This window comes from Periplaneta americana, chromosome 15 (genome assembly GCF_040183065.1).
Source record: "Periplaneta americana isolate PAMFEO1 chromosome 15, P.americana_PAMFEO1_priV1, whole genome shotgun sequence".
NCBI lineage: Eukaryota > Metazoa > Arthropoda > Insecta > Blattodea > Blattidae > Periplaneta > Periplaneta americana.
In genome coordinates, this window is record NC_091131.1 from 19,975,507 (window position 1) to 19,993,423 (window position 17,917).

General features: G+C 35.4%; 1 protein-coding gene across 3 annotated transcripts in view; it reads right to left on the minus strand.

Annotated features, from left to right (window-relative positions):
- Positions 1-210: 210 nt before the first annotated feature.
- LOC138714699 (protein C-mannosyl-transferase DPY19L1) overlaps positions 211-17,917 on the minus strand; it is a 52,248-nt gene continuing 34,541 nt past the window's right edge. For all 3 annotated transcript variants that reach the window (XM_069846765.1, XM_069846764.1, XM_069846768.1), the window contains 4 exons: positions 16,291-16,402; positions 11,539-11,701; positions 4,366-4,491; positions 211-1,020 (listed from right to left, as the gene is read on the minus strand). In XM_069846765.1, the coding sequence (XP_069702866.1) occupies positions 828-1,020; positions 4,366-4,491; positions 11,539-11,701; positions 16,291-16,402 (594 nt within the window). In that variant the 3' untranslated portion in view covers positions 211-827. The remainder of the gene's footprint in view (positions 1,021-4,365; positions 4,492-11,538; positions 11,702-16,290; positions 16,403-17,917) is intronic.

The window sequence follows — 17,917 nt, forward strand, 5'->3', positions numbered from 1 at the left end:
GCACAGATTTTGAGGTGTTCCGAATCCATTTCTTGGTTTGAGTTGCACAATGGGCAGTTAGGGGACTGATATATTTCAGACAATATATAGACAATAAAGACAATATATGGATTCATTCACACAATCTCATGCACGCACGCACACACTCGAAGAAAAAAAAAAGGTACAGGCATTCTTTATTCCTAATAATTGAAAAGAAAACTCAGGAAATACAATAAACCAAACAAAGAACAGAGTGTAACTTGTATTTCTTGCAGGATGTATAAACATTATACAGATTTACTCCCAACTAACAACTAGGTAATGAACTTTCCAACAAGCAAGAATCCTTGCTTGTAAGTCTTTGTCAAACTAGTGTTATTACTAAGAGTACAGTACCTTTAAATATTAAAATAAAATCAGACTTTGGCTCTCACCTGCCACAAACTGAAGCCCTAATACTTATCACGATTAGGCCACAACATGTTACACGTCTTTCTCAGCTGCAGAAGATAATCTTCCTTCATTCCCATTAACTGCTGTTGACGATCCTATAGGATAGATTACCTTACACAATACTACTTCGGGTAACTTAAAATGTGATGTTCTGTTTCATTTTTAATATAAAAAGCTTTACTCGGATTAAGTTACATTCTTTCAAATTTCAATTCATTCTTAAAGCACAATGTAACTTTTATCACATATTTCACAGACGCTAACAAAACACGACATAAGGCTTAAATCGCGTATTTCATGTCTGCTGCTGCTCGAGACAGCTTCCGTGCTTTGTTCCATCATTCGTTATTGTCTGTCTCGGCTGTGAGTATTGTCGAAGACTTGGACCGTTGCTAGAGTTTGTACGCCTTCGGAGGCTTCAGCTCCACGTACTGACTGTGTAGTCTCAACACCACGTATGCTTCATTTGCGAACACCCGGTGGAAAGGTGCAGGACTCTGCACAAACAACTGCGGACACAGGGCTGCATTGTGTGCATTGGCTGGCTCCTCCACATCCCACAACTCCACCATACTGCAGCCATTTCTACAAACACAACGCAACTCTTTCATTTCTGGTGCACGGAACGTAAATCTTTGTTAATCTTCAGCTTCAGCTATGTGCAAGTCAGATTTAGGGTATGAATTTTTTTTTATTTTATCAGGTTATTTTAAGACGCTGTATCAACAACTCAGGTTATTTAGCGTCTGAATGAAATGAAGGTAATAATAATAATGATTTATTTTAGCTGGCAGAGTTAAGGCCGTAAGGCCTTCTCTTCCACTCAACCAGCAAAAAGTGTATATACATATGCATGAACTTACAAAGAATTCAACAATTTGATTTAGATGAGAGTTACATGTATACAGGAGTTATTTACGAATTAAACAACAAAATACTATGAACTATTAATTAAACACTGAAATAAACTGTGTAGCAGAATTAAACTAAAATACATAGAATTTTAATATATTTCAAATAATGTTAGATAATAGAAAGAGATTATTATGAGACAAATTTGAAAATACAGCACTATCAGGATGATTTCTAAAGAAAAAAGTAACAGTGTAGTCAGTGATAGTTTAAATCAGTATGATTGGAGTGAAATGCTAATAAGGTCATCTTTTAAGCTGTTCTTAAAGGTGTTTGTTGTCTTGCAGCCCCTAATACTTTGTGACAAGGAATTCCATTGACGCGAGGTGGATATTGTAAAAGATGAGGAATAACAAGATGTTCTATGAAGAGGTATACTTAGCGTGCCACAGATAAGTGATCTGGTATTTACGTCGTGGTTAGAGTATAGATAAGAGAAACGAGACGAAAGGTAATTTGGTGTTGAGGTGTGCAGAATTCGAAAGAGTAAAGACAAAGAGTGTAAAGTTCTGCGTTCTTTAAGTCGGAGCCACGAGAGACTTGCGAAGGACGGTGATATGTGATCATATCGTCGGATGTTGCACACGTATCTGATGCACATATTCTGAGCTCGCTGATAATGGCGGTGAAATGAATCCGGGGTCCAGCACCGAAAGTTACCCAACATTTGCTCGTATTGGGTTGAGGGAAAACCCCGGAAAAAACCTCAACCAGGTAACTTGTCACAACTGGGATTCGAACCCGGGCCACCTGGTTTCGCGGCCAGACATGCTGATCATCTATAATCTTTTCGCTGTAAGAAAAATCCTAATGTAAACAATAGCACGTGACTGAAGTGAGGCTTCATTGGCCGCTGTTTGGCGCCATAGATTCTCAGTACGTGTTCCCGCCTACTGTTGTACATTCTGTTTCATGTTAAACATTTCCCGTTACTCGTCAAGTAGGCCTAACCTCACTACTATGCATTCGTTTGCTTAGGAAACATTTACTTTATAATTACTACAATTAAATTATTTTTAAGTCTTATGTCTTCACAATGGATATTTGAGGATACAGAAACCATACTTCAATACTAGCCTACGTGAACAACAAACTACGAGCTCAAGTGACGCCAGCTTGTTACAAGAACAGACTACCTCGGTATTACTGTTGGTATTCATCCACGTTTATAGTACATAACAAAATATAAAAGTAGCTTTTCTTTTACATAGCGTTTTACACATGAGTGAAGTTAAATGTTTCATCGTATTTAACAATTGGAATTCAATTTTCTATTTTCAAATAATACAAGATTGTGGTTTCCAAATACGAACCATATTTTCCTGCGTCATGTGAGTGTTTCGACTGGGAGCCAATCACGGGTGTGACAGCAACGTGCTTATGTTTACATTAGGATTTTTCTTACAGCGAAAACAGTATAGGGTATGAATGTTTGCAAGTTATCAAAGAGATGTATTATCGCCGCGGCCTCATGCTTAACATGTCGGCATCATAGACTACAATAACGTGCGGTGTGCTTTTAAAACGTAATTCTGCCGACCGATTGTTGCTCTGTAGGTTTCAATCTAAGCGTCACGTTGTCATGACTACTTCCTCCATAAGAATAAGCACTAGTTTGTTATATTGTTAAATGGCTATTATTATTATAATTATAATTATTATTATGACCAGCCTCATGGTCTAGTGTCAGAGCTTCTGGCTATAGTTCATGAGGTCCCGGGTTCGATTCCCGGTTAGAGCACAGGAATTTTTCCTTAAAGGGGATTATTCCTGTGTTCATCCACGGTCTGGAATTTAGGTTAAGTTTAGATTTAAGACCTCTCCTGGCACCACATTATCATAATCATCCTATCACATCATCGGGGTAATGTAACTGCGCCTTCCAGGCGCCCCAATCTCAGAAGTGGGTTACAACTAAGCCACGGCCAGGAGAGAAGACCAGAAATGTCGAAAGACAACCTGGTGGCATTGGATTAAAAAATAACAATAATTATTATTATTATTTCATATACGAGTACGTTGACATTCTTAACTCTTAATAATAACTCTTTAATAATAATTTTTAATCACATACCTTAATGTTCGTCCTCAGCACAAGACATTGCAACCTCGGTTTTAGTCCACGTGGATTAGACAAGTAGGTGTCATTTAATAATGGAAGCAGCTTATTGGTTGCAATATTGAAATTGAGGCGAGTGATTAGAGCAGGGACATAATAAATTGAAAACAATAATACAATTAAATTTCAAAGACCTGCTGAATGTAATGCATGAGGCCGCTCAAAGACCTGCCGAATGTTAACCATAAGAGCGCGGCGATAATATTATGTTTGGTCAGGGCACGAACACGCAGCTTTAAGACTAGCAGTCTCTGCTAGCAGTTTTATGAAACACATTTATCATGTCGTAACATCTAGATTGTTATAGATTTCTGTGTTTGGGGTCATGCAAAAAGCCTGGTTTGCACTTCTGAGTTTAACACACTTCAGGAATTGCAATTTCGGATTGAACATGCTTTTAATCAAAAAAGGAATGATCCAGGACTGCCCAAGAAGATTTGCAGCTCACGACAGAGAAAATTGCAACATTGTGTTCAGATGCGTGGACAGCATTCTGAACACCTTCTGTAAGTAGAGTTCAGTTAAGTATGTCTGCACGTCTGCTCTTAATCAGTGAGGAATCTCAACAGAAAATGTGTATTATCTCGACAATAGTTAATTTGCGGAACAATGAGTATTAAAGATTTTTTCTTTGGGTTAGTTTATGCTTTTCATCTGTAAATTATTGACTATTACTTTTGAAACACCTTGTATACACACATTCCAAGACAGACACTGGTACACACATAGGCCTACCGAGTACAAACACATTGGCGTACACTTGGGTTGGGTGTACACACACATATTAAAACTTTCTCTAATTCTTTCATTCATACATTACATAGTTAAAATTATATACATTCCACACAAAAAATAATACACAAGCAAGATACAATTTATGAATTCAGCTAGGTCTGTACCTGTTTTCCCTAAAGCACCACGATTCTTCGAGGACAACATATTCCACTTGGAGCTGAGACAGGATTCTGAACACTTCTTGTGGACCCTTACGGCTGAATACTGAATAAACTTTCTTTGTTCGTTCTCTGGAAAGTAATAGGAAAACATCACAAATAACACAAATTTTGAGATACAAAATATGGTACTAAATTTCTTCAAACGAAGAAAAAAATCTGGGTATGCAGCTGTGAAAAAAACTACTGTATTGTTGTTGTTTTCTAATGCCAGGCGTTTGACAATAAAGTCCTTTGACCTCTTGAACTCCAATATTTTTCAAAGATATTATCATGGTTTATCATAATATCAAGATATTATTTATGGTTGTGAAACTTGGACTCTCACTTTGAGAGAGAAACATAGGTTAAGAGTGTTTGAGAATAAGGTGCTTAGGAAAATATTTGGCGCTAAGAGGGATGAAGTTACAGGAGAATGGAGAAAGTTACACAAAGCACAACTTAAAGCATTGTATTCTTCACCTGACATAATTAGGAACATTAAATCCAGACGTTTGAGATGGGCAGGACATGCAGCACATATGGGCGAATCTAGAAATGCATATAGAGTGTTAGTTGGGAGACCGGAGGGAAAAAGACCTTTAGGGAGGCCGAGATGTAGATGGGAAGATAATATTAAAATGGATTTGAGGGAGGTGGGATATGATGATAGAGAATGGATTAATCTTGCTCAGGATAGGGACCAATGGTGGGCTTATGTGAGGAAGGCAATGAACCTCCAGGTTCCTTAAAAGCCAGTAAGTAAGTAAGTAAGTATTATCATGGTCAGCCACTGAAGCACAGATTCTGAGGTGTTCCGAATCCATTTCTTGGTTTGAGTTGCACAATGGGCAGTTAGGGGACTGATATTCCAATTCTATGTAGGTGTTTGGCGAAACAATCATGGCCTGTTGCCAATCTAAATGCAGCTACAGACGATTTTCGTGGTAGATCGGGAATTAACTGTGGATTATGATGCAGAGAGTTCCATTTTTTCCCTTGTGATTGTGTTATCAAATTTTGTTTGTTAAGTCTAAGTATGTAGATTTAATAAATCTCTTCACAGAGTAATACGTAGATTTAGTAACAGGTCTGTAAGTAGCAGTGCTGCCCTTCTTTGCAAAAGCATCCGCATTCTCGTTTCCCAGGATTCCACAATAGAATAGTAGGCTATCCATTGGAATACAATTCTTTTATTGAGTGATATTAATTGAGAGAGCATTTTAGTTATTTCTGCTGTTTGAGAGGAAGGTGTGTGTTTAGAGACTATTGATAGAATAGCTGCTTTGGAGTCTGACAATATAACTGCATTCCTAAATTTATTGATGTGGCATAGAAGATTCCTGAGACTTTCACTTATTGCAATGATTACATACCATAGATTTTGTCGACAGAAGTATTTTTCGATTTACAACCAAACTGTTAGTAGGATCGTATCTCCATGTACCCAGGACCAAGTTATGGTTAAAATATTTCATACTTGTGCCTGTATTTTAGACAGACATTTATAAATTAATTAATTATTCTATGGTACGTATAATAAATAAAATAAATATCAGCAGAGAAAATACTGCCCGTGCCTCACTTCCTGAGCTGTTTCTTTGCGGGGCGAGACGCAGAGGGACAGGGTAGGAGGAACTGCGTACCGCATGTGCCTACTACCCTACGTTCAACACATCGGCCTTTTCAGGATTCCTTTCGTCAGCTATGGAGCAAGATCAGCCATTGACAAGCGAATGTATAGGCTGTCCCCTCACGAAACAGATTATGTCCCCATCAATTCCTGTAACTAAACACTAATACCAGTTGTAGACTACAGTCTCTACAAGACATTATAGACCTAATCGCGATTACGGTTATCACGTGTACACATCCGTAAACTCTTTCCTCAATGGCAGTGTTTCTCAAACTTTTTCCACCGCGAAACCCCTTTTAATCTAAAGTGTAATTGCGGAATCCCTGTAATATTTTATTAGTGTTTAAATTAACAGACAAGTGAAAGCTAGTATCTCAATAATTCTGTTCAGTGGGACGAATGTATTTGCTTTTTAAGCCTGCAATCTGGTTTTATGGCGGAAAGTTGTAGTCTCATTTCTATTGTACTTCTGCATTTTGTCTTTTCGATATTTTGTTTTAGTGAACAGATGCGCAGAGAATCCAGTGATGAAAGTGATAAATATTGTGGGTATTTTCCGTTTTAGATGTTCATTAAACATATTATTATTATTACGCATATTCTTGGATTATTATTATTATTATTATTATTATTATTATCGGTAGTTTCATGTTATTATTGATTCATATTTCCGTAACATTTATATATTTTTATAATATCCACTAAGTATAAAATAGCCACCGGAGCAGTCCAGTCGGCTAAGGCGTTTGCCTATCGATCCAGAGTTGCACTCGGGCACGGGTCCGATTCCCGCTTGGGCTGATTACCTGGTTGGGTTTTTTTTCCCCGAGGTTTTCCCCAACCGTAAGGCGAATGTCAGGTAATCTTTGGCGAATCCCCGACTTCATCTCGCCAAATACCATTTCGCTATCATCAATCCCATCGATGCAAAATAACCTAGTATTGATACAATGTCGTTAAATAACCAAGTAAAATCACATAAGGCTCACGGAACCCCAGAACATACTTTGAGAAATGCTGCTCTATGGTAATTCAGCAGTTGTACAAACTGAATGAAGAGTGGCCTAGTGTGTACTTACATTTTAGGAAATCGCCATCAGAGATAATAGCGATAGTGGTAACCACGATTACAGTATCCAGTATTATAACCAGTAAAGATCCCTGCGATGGCATAGGATAATGTTTTCAGAACATGTAATATGCTGCCGTGCCGCTACGTTGCACCTCCCGTGACGTTCCGAGCAGACCTAAGAGGCGTGGTTATAAGCACTAGGGAACTCTCGGTTCAGGACGTGAGACACGGGCAGTATGTACAAAGCAGTTAGAATGGTTTCAATAATTTCATCCGTTACAGGAATAATGAATAACAATTACTTAAGACACAACTCTCAAGATTATCTTCAACAACAAGTGCCGGTAATGTTCCACCTGAAATTAAAAAATTCAATAATATTATAGGCATGCCATAATAAATCCTCAGTTTTGGCTGAAAATCCTAATGATTTAGCCAATGCAGCTGCACATAAAACACCGACAGAACCAAGACATTAAATTGATTTTATAATATTACGAATCCTCTTAATTGCGTGAAACATTTAAGTGGTTGGTGGTTGTTCGACTTTATGGGTTTGGATATCTGTAGGTTATGAGGCCTACAAAATAAATTGAAAACATTACACATGTTGAATTTTTAAGTTACTCGTACTTTATTTGTATCCTTTATGCTACGCACTAAAAGGAATTCGAAATTTCCTTCCGTTGCTTCTCAAGAAGAATTTAATGCAGTCGCTCTTGATGCCTCATTTTGATTACTGTGACACTCTCTACACTGACCTTAACATGAGACTGACAGACTACAGCGTGTTCATAATGCATGTGTTCGATTTATTTGCAATGTCCGTAGATCTGACCTATCACACTTTCACTAAATATGCTGTCCTGGGTCCGTCTCAAAGAGCGAAGAACTATTCACTCTCTCACTTTACTCTTCAATATTCTTCAGAACTCTAACCCTAGTTACTTAGCTTCTTGTTTTCAACATTTGTCCTCATATCACGAAATAGACACTCGCTCACAACACCATATCACACTCTCCATTCCTAAACACAGAACATCCTCCTACTCTTCATCTTTCACCGTCTCTGCAGCTCATCTCTGGAACTCTCTACCACAACATGTCAGAGACTGTCGGACATTGTCTAGTTTCAAAAATATATTAAAATTGCACTTTTTCAATTCAGATTCCTTTCAGTTATAAGCCCTTTTTTCTGCGACAGTTTTGTAAAAATATAGACTATATATTTCTTTCCTTCCTTTCTCCTTTTTATTCTATTTATCAGCTGATGAATTTATTATCATAGCCTTTTTATTGTGAATTTTATTTAATTTTCGTACTTCTTTACTTTTTTATTATTGTTTATTACATTCCATTTTGTTATATTCTTCCTTACGTTTTCCGTATTAACTATTTGTATTAAATGAGTTGTTTTTACTATATTCCAATGTATTTTACTTTCTTTTTTTCTATTATGCTATTATTTTTTAAATGTTGTTTAGTGTTGATTTTCAGTGGCGGCTCGTGATAAAATATTATATGTGTTCACAATTTTGTGTTCCAAAATCAAAGAGAATTTGAAATCGTACATTTAGCCTAATATGAAATGTCATGATTCCAATGTTTCACTATCGAAAAAACCGTATATAAATTCAAAAGAACATATAATAATAATAATAATAATAATAATAATAATAATAATAATAATTATTATTATTATTATTATAATTATAATTATAACAATAATAATAATAATAATAATAATAATAATAATAATAAATAACAAATAATAAATAATAATAATAATAAATAATAAATAATAATAAATAATAATAATAATAATAATAATAATAATAATAATAATAATAATGAAACCAGTCTTTTTATTTCCAATTTTTTTTTGGTAAGCCAGTTTACCCAGTTCTTTATTGTTCCAAATTACTTGAACAGAGTTCATTGTTTACTTTTCTTAAAAATTAATACATACCACAGTGCCGTTATTTACAAAAGCATGTGTTTAGTAATATATTTTGATTCACAACACACTGATACACTATAGCCTATACCAGTACTGTAATCCCATTCGCATAGATTGATTACTATGAATACATGCCAGTAAATATTATCCTGATCTACGCAGTTTTGCCGCCATTTCGGGGCTAATGCTCGTGTTATAAGGTGTCCTGTCCTTGTATACAGACATTTTGGATTATTGCATTGTTTTATGTTTTTTTTTTTTTGCCAATATTGTTCAGGGAAATTTTGGCGTGAAAAAGGAATTTATAGTAAAGGAAAGACCAGCCTCATGGTCTAGTGGTCAAAGCTTCTTTCTGGCTATAGTTCATGAGGTCCCGGGTTCGATTCACGGTTAGAGCACAGGAATTTTTCCATAATTTAGGTTAAGTTTAGATTTAAGACCTCTCCTGGCACCACATTATCATAATCATCCTATCACATCATCGGGGTAATGTAACTCCGCCTTCCAGGTGCCCCAACCTCAGAAGTGGGTTACAATTAAGCCACGGCCAGGAGAGAAGACCAGAAATGTCGAAAAGACAACCTGGTGGCATTGGATAAAAAAAAATATATATTATTCTTAAATATTATACACTGCCATACAGATACTTAAATTCATACCACCACCACAGTCAGCCAGCATGTGTTTGAAATACAAAACTACGCTATTATGCTGACACTGAAGTATAGTAATTCACAAACTACACTCTCGTAGCAGCACTGTACACACATCCACATAAAGTAAATGTTCAGACAGTGACATGCTGACACCTACAGGCTAGAATACAGACTATTAAATTTCTTCCTCGAGATATAGCACGTGAACGATAGCATCGATGCACCTGACTTCTGTAGGATAGATTCACTGTTCACTTAACGCTTTGTGCTCTTGACGAGTCATAAGCGGCCAGCGAAAGAAAATTTTCTCCCGCGCATGCGTGAAATTCCTGTAACCTTCTTGGAAAGAGCACGGCTTGTACGTGAACGGATGTTTCCAAGTTTACATAAGAAATTTATGCAAGATGCGGGAAGTTTAAAATACTCGATTCTGATATTATACATTGCCACTACGTCAATACGGTATTCAATGATAAAACTACAGTAGTCGTGCATTAATGGAAACAAGGTGTTCACGTGCTCTTGTTGACGCACCGCCACTGTTGATTTTATTATGCTATTATTATTATTATTTTTTTGTAATATGTTAGTACTCTGTTCTTTTAACTTTTTGTTAAATTTTAACTGCTTGTATACTTTGTGACCTGGTAGAGTGTAAGAGAAGGCCCTATGGCCTTAACTCTGCCAGTATAAATAAAGAATTATTATTATTATTATTATTATTATTATTATTATTATTATTATTATTATTATTATTTACTTACTTACAAATGGCTTTTAAGAAACCCGAAGGTTCATTGCCGCCTTCACATAAGCCCGCCATCGGTCCCTATCCTGTGCAAGATTAATCCAGTCTCTATCATCACACCCCACCTCCCTCAAATCCATTTTAATATTATACTCCCATCTACGTCTCGGCCTCCCTAAAGGTCTTTTTCCCTCCGGTCTCCCAACTAACACTCTATATGCATTTCTGAATTCGCCCATATGTGCTACATGCCCTGCCCATCTCAAACGTCTGGATTTTAAGTTCCTAATTATGTCAGGTGAAGAATACAATGCGTGCAGTTCTGTGTTGTGTAACTTTCTCCATTCTCCTGTAACTTCATCCCGCTTAGCCCCAAATATTTTTCTAAGCATCTTATTCTCAAACACCCTTAAGCTATGTTCCTCTCTCAGAGTGAGAGTCCAAGTTTCACAACCATACAGAACAACAGGTAATATAACTGTTTTATAAATTCTAACTTTCAGATTTTTGGACAGCAGACTGGATGATAAGAGCTTCTCAACCGAATAATAACACACATTTCCTATATTTATTCTGCGTTTAATTTCCTCCCGAGTGTCATTTATATTTGTTACTGTTGCTCCAAGATATTTGAATTTTTCCACCTCTTCGAAGGATAAATCTCCAATTTTTATATTTCCATTTCGTACTATATTCTGGTCACGAGACATAATCATATACTTTGTCTTTTCGGGATTTACTTCCAAACCGATCACTTTACTTGCTTCAAGTAAAATTTCCGTGTTTTCTCTAATCGTTTGTCTATTTTCTCCTAACATATTCACGTCATCTGCATAGACAAGAAGCTGATATTATTATTATTATTATTATTATTATTATTATTATTATTATTATTATTATTATTATGTTGTGCGTTGCATCAGTTTGCTGCTGCTAAGGAACAATGATATGTTGCAGGTTGCATCGGCACTAAGGACCAAGATGAGCACAGAGTAATACACAAATGGTAACGGACTATTTCCCAAACAGGTGCCACTTGAACGTTTCATGCTGAAAATAGCAACATACCTGAGTTCCGAATTCTCGTAGTGAGGGTGGTTAACAATTGGTCTTCTAGTGGACAACAAGAGGTTGGCCATGACGGGCATTGGGCCAGCAAACACAGCTCGAGGATTTGTTTCAGTCTTAACCCATATCAACAGCTCCTCAAACGGAACATTGCTATATTCACCTGAAATACAATTATTTAGAACTGTCACTAAACATTAAGTGTCTCTTACGCACTTTGCAAAACATTACCTTAATTAGGATCTAGTTATAACTCTATTATAATTCTCACTGAAGAGGACAGAGTTTCGAATCTAGAAAGATCACACGAAATTTGTGATAGACATGGCAACTGTGGAGCAGATATTTTCGAAAGACGTATCTGTGTTTCCCCTACCAGCATTACTGGTACAGCACTAATGCTACACTGTCACCATATCATTTTATCTCTTAAAGTTTACATATTTAAGAAAGGCTGTTAAATAATAATGAATAATCAATCAACTACTATATTCGCCCGAATCTAGTACAACCCCAAGTTTTCTGGTGTTCTAATATAGAAAAATCGGAACAACTGGATAATACTCACGGCAGAGCAATGTCGATAGTCGACATTACTCGCTGGCCACTAGTCACCAGGCCGTACCGAGCCATGTCAAACAGAAGACAATCGAAATGGTGGTAGTAAAATTCGCGACTATATTCTTAAATAAATCACTCTATTAGTCAAGTGCAAGATTTATGCACTACAACGACGATGTTTTGAATGCACTAAAACAAAATGCTTATGCAGTAAGATCTTAAAGTAGGTTATGACAACGAAATAAAGAGGAAAAAGGTGTGGTTCACAGAATATCATTTAAATAACGGAGAGTAAATTTCCGGTTAATGTTCACCAAAGCATTAAGTACATAATTATGACCGCGTTGCAGTTTTATTTGTGGCCTAGACAAAATACCTAGCCTTTTACGAAAAAAAAAAAAACTTTTAGGGGCCACCGCTTTAATTGTATTACTGTCTATCAATATTACAAAACAAAAATTGTCATAAAGGCCATGACCAACTAGAACATCGATACCGAAGAGATAAATCCATTTGGCCGTGATGAAACAAAATAAAATGCGAGAGAGATTTTAGTTCGAGATAAAATGGACACACAATTTTGATGATCATACTGTTAGTAACTGGAGATCACTTGTAAGATTTGTCTTATTCTTCTATGTAGAAATGTCGTCCAAGCAAATTGGTGGTCCAGGGAAAAATCATTGCAATAGATGAGAGTAACAGTGGTCCTATCTCTTAGTAATGTTCAGAACGAAGGAGGTAGAGAGAAAAAGAAACAAATTTCTCCTTCTAACGACACCAGACCAAAATCATGTTCTTATGTTGGCAACATTGTGTATGTAGTTAAATCTGGTGGTAAACGTAATGGCACGGTTCAAAGCTGCCGTGGTAATTCTCCAGTATAGCGGAAAAATATTCTTCTTCTTCTTCCCTTCAAGTATTAGGCCAAATGGCCTGTTACGATCTCACAGTTGAATTTTCAATCCAGCGCTTCTTTGGACGACTGAGAGATCTCTTCCCGTTTGGACGATAGTGAAGCATGACTTTTGGGATTCTATCTCTACGCATGCGAAGCAGGTGATTTATCCAGTTGTTCTGATAATGTTTTACGTGATTAATTAGAGGTTCTAGTTGTAATTCTTCCACTACATCTTCATTGCGTTTGTGATTCCATTTCTTATATCCCGCTGTATATCCCATAAATTTCATTTCCTTGGCCGTTATTCTGCTTTCGTCTTTCTTCCTCAATGTCCATGCCTCACTGCCGTAACAAAGTACAGGTCTCGCCAAGGTCTTGTATAGGCGAATTCTAGTACGCCTTTGTACTAGGGAAGGTTTCATAATGTTGTTAATTATTCCCATTGTTTTGGTGTATTTAGAAATTTTCTGTGAAATGTCTACTTCATCGAAAAAAGATAATGTGTATCCGAGATATGTAATTGTAACATGCGTTACAAGAGCAGTATGTTGAAGTTTTCATGTTCGAGGTAAAGTTTGAAAAAGCGAAACGTAGTTGAGCTTTTTTAATTTCCGAGAACATGAAAACAAACATACCGCTCGTGTATCGTACATTATTTTGTGCGAAGATTGTTTATTACATACCTGAAAGACGAATTTATAATTAGTTGCAATGAAATCTCCATGTTGGTTTCTGTATAATGACGGCAACTTCGAAACACCAAAATATCTTTCAACATTGTTGCTATAAAATGTTTTCTGTGTGTACTATACTCCAGCAGGCCGTGATATACGTCTGTCTTTTTTTTTCCCCCCAGTCTATAAATGCGAACTTAAAACAAACGGTAAGGTTATGTAATGATTTAGAGTTTACTTAATTTTTGCAAATATTTAAAAACAATAATTAACAGTGCAATTTAGGTGAAATTGCAGTGGTAAGTTTCCAATTTATAATTATTACTATATTGAACGTCTCTAAAAATAATATGTTAAAAGCCTAAAGCAGTGAAATGAATATGTCACTTAAGCAATAAGAAGAGGGAAATTGTTATGTGTGTTACAGTAGGTTGGGAATACTGAATGTGGAATTTTACACTTTCCGCGAATTGGTTTTGTGCGGAAACCAAGCAAATACGCACGATCTCGCACAAAATAATTTACTCTTTCTAATATTTTTGAATCTAAACATATTTTGCTAGGCACAGGGTATTCTCCGTAGAAGGCCATAATTATATAGAAAAATGAAAGTACAATAAAACTTATTCGATACATTAAGCACTTACACGTTTTTCACTTATTCATCAACTTTCCTCGAAATTAGGATTACTTTGAAAGTATAAGAACGTGAAAATATAGTATGTATTCATTGTTAAAATGCGGCCCACTTTGAAATTCGTGGAAATTCAAAGCTGTCCATGCTTGCCTCCAACAATCTTGTATCCTTTACTGATGCTGTTATTGCTTCAGAGAGAGTGAAATATTTTGTAACACATCATGATATAACTGAACAGATTCTGAAAGAGTTATCCCAATTTAATGGCATAGTTCAGTGGCCGGGAGGAAAAAGGTCTTAAGTAAAAATTTTATACTTTTCAGGAGAGCAGTAGAAAGATTGAAATTGGTGTCAATTATAGAGTTTTTTTTTAATTAAGCGGTTTTTCCTGGATATTATTTGTTTATATTTTTTCTAAAATAGGTAATATTGCTCATTTACAACTTTCTTGATTACTTCCAAAATAGCCGCACTTAAGCCCTTTTAAGACTAGAAGCCAAACTGAGTAGAAGGTACCATTTAAACATAAGACCTTTTTCATGTCAAAATAAATGAGAAATGTAAATTATTAGGAATGCAAAATGGGTCTTAAACAATTATAGGACTGTTTACCCTGATACTTAAAGTTTTAAAAGGAAAGGGCATCAGTATGTGATAAAATGGCTAAAATACAAGTTAGACCTTTGTAATAGGCAAGCATGGAAAGTAAACATGTGGTAGTTTGTAAGGAATAAAGTATTAAATATTCTTAAGTCCTTTATTCTGTGTGTGCTCAATTCAAGAAGTACTTAGGACATTTGGTAACGCTCTATAAATCCAGTCAGGAGTCTTATTTGACTTTAGCCGTTTTACCAGATTGTAGAGAATTGTTTCTGCTTTCAGAATATATAAAAATCTCATTTTCACAAAAAATTGACTTAAGACCTTTTTCCTCCCGGCCACAGAGTTTATTCTTTAGGAACAAGCAATTCTAAATGATTGCGGTTTTAGTGCTACTTGGTAGACCTGCTTGTATAAAAAAATTCAGGAACCCAGCTCAAATCATTTTTAAGTTAAATAAATAATACTGTTTTTATTTTGTGTTAGAAGAAAATACTGATATTTGACCATTTTTTTAAACGAATTTATTTTTTATCAGACAATCTATCGAAGGTAGAGAAGTGATCTAGCAACATATTGTTGATATGACATGTATAAAAATATACACAAAAATTTAATCACAGAATGTTGGATAGTTTTTGAGTTATGAGAGAAATGCTTCATCACTGCACAGTGAACTGAATTTTGAAAAGGTCCACACCTGTGGAGTAACAGCTAGCGCGTCTGGATGGGAAACCAGGTGGCCCGGGTTCGACCCGGTCAGGACAAGTTACCTGGTTGAGGTTTTTTCCGGGGTTTTCCCTCAACCCAATAAGAGCAAATGCTGGGCAACTTTAGGTGCTGGACCCCGGACTCATTTCACCGGCATTATCACCTTCATCTCATTGAGACGCTAAATAACCTGAGATGTTGATAAAGCATCGTAAAATAACCTACTAAAAAAAAAGTTGAAAAAAAAAATGTAAATAATTTTTTTATTTAAATCGTAAAAATATTTTTTTCATATTGCAGAAGGACAGTGTTTTAAACATACCAATTTTCATTATTGTACAAGATACAGTAATGGAGAAAAAAAATGTTGAATATTTCCAAAATTTTACTGCTGTAAGCTGTACCCAACCCTTTAAATTTGTACAATTGTAATTTGTATTTTCGTGAAACAAGCCTCTGGAAGTAATTTCTTTTTAAGAAGGATTTCTCGTTTAGACTTCTTTTATGACAGAAAAGGGTTAGGCTGAAATAAATTACAACACGAGTATGGTTTTATGGTTTTCATATGGTTGTTTTTATGAAAAAAAAACACACACACATCATACTAGATTCGGGCCAATATGATATTTAACTTAGACACAACAACATTCATAAAACAATTGGATTACCTAAGATATTTCTCTGCTCACTGAGATTACGGATGCCTCGCACACTCATTCCACTGATGATGATCGCCAAGATGGCCCAGTGCACTTCGATTGTTCTTATGAATCGAATATACTGCAATAAAAAAACAATTTTCAGGTTCACATCAGAATACAACTAAATGTCATCAATAGATCTCAATTGCGAGCTTCAAGAAGCCATGATGGAAGGCTTAGAAAACAATTCTAAACTGTGAGAGACAAAAGTGGCAGATGATTTTAAACTAAGAAATAACATTGTAATAACTATCTTCACCCATAAAGTTAATTGTTACGAAATTACAGACGCTGCAAAATTATTGAAATGGTGTCAAAGGATATGAAATTGTTTCTTTTGAAGGAAGTAGAAGCAAGAAAAGATAATTCTGTAGCACAAATTATCAAAATATATATCTTAATATCACAGTTTAGTATATACAGTTGCGAAGCTCGATACTTACTAAATATGCAAACATAGACAGTTGAAATATGCATCCATTAGCCACCAGGATCGCTACTATCGCCTCATCACAGACTCTTTCCCTAGCAGACGATAAAATGTATTGTACTTTCGATATCGTATTCTTTTGAAAAATTAACACCTTCCTTCCATTAATGAAATACGAAATACATAAGGTTTATATATTATTTTCATAAAGTATATATTATATTTTATAAACTCACATTCCTGGATCTTTCGGAAGGATAACTCTGACCTCTTCTTCTTAGAATTTATAGTGCAACAAACGTCTCCTTGTCCCATATTATTACTCAAATTATTGTATTTTAGCCATTTATAGTTATTACAACCGATAACGAACATTTCACAGTTTAAACAACTTTTCACAACAATGCGAAATACGGCACAGTCAATGCCTTTTCGATCTAGACCAGCCGTAATATATGTTCGGGTTTTCTATTTCAGTGTATGGAGCTCAGTGAATTATTATATTATAACTTTATTGCATATTATAGCTAAGTTTTATTTAGTGTAATGTGTCCATAAGTTCCCTTTACTTCTTGTTGCATAATAGCCTATGTGGAAGAAATAATTACAAAACTGTGTTATTTTAATGTGAAGAGAATTTTACATGTTAACATAATCTTTTCGCATCAACATTTTAAGTTTAGAATGGAAGCTATTTTGGGGTTTAATAAAAAAGAATTTATATTGTGATTTTAATATACCACATCTACCTTCCTTGATAAAGACAGAAAATTTATCATACCACTCTTATGAAATTAGTGTACGTACGATTGTTACTTCTTCTCTTAGGTAGTAGATAAATATAATAATTCAGTACAGTACTCAATTGTAGTATTAAAATACAGACAAACTGAATGTGCGAAGTATCATACATGACATTATGCTTAATTATAATGTGTAATTGCGAATTTAGGAATATAAGATATAGTAAACATAACCTATAATATTTCCATATGAATGGCAAGGCATTGGAGACCACTAAAATTAGACAGAAAGGGGCAACTGGGACAGTAAACATAACCTATAATTTCAACATATCTAAATATTCGTGCGGTGCAACTGAAAATTATTAAATCGTGCATAAATGAATGTACAATAATTTCGCAATATTTAATCGAAATAATG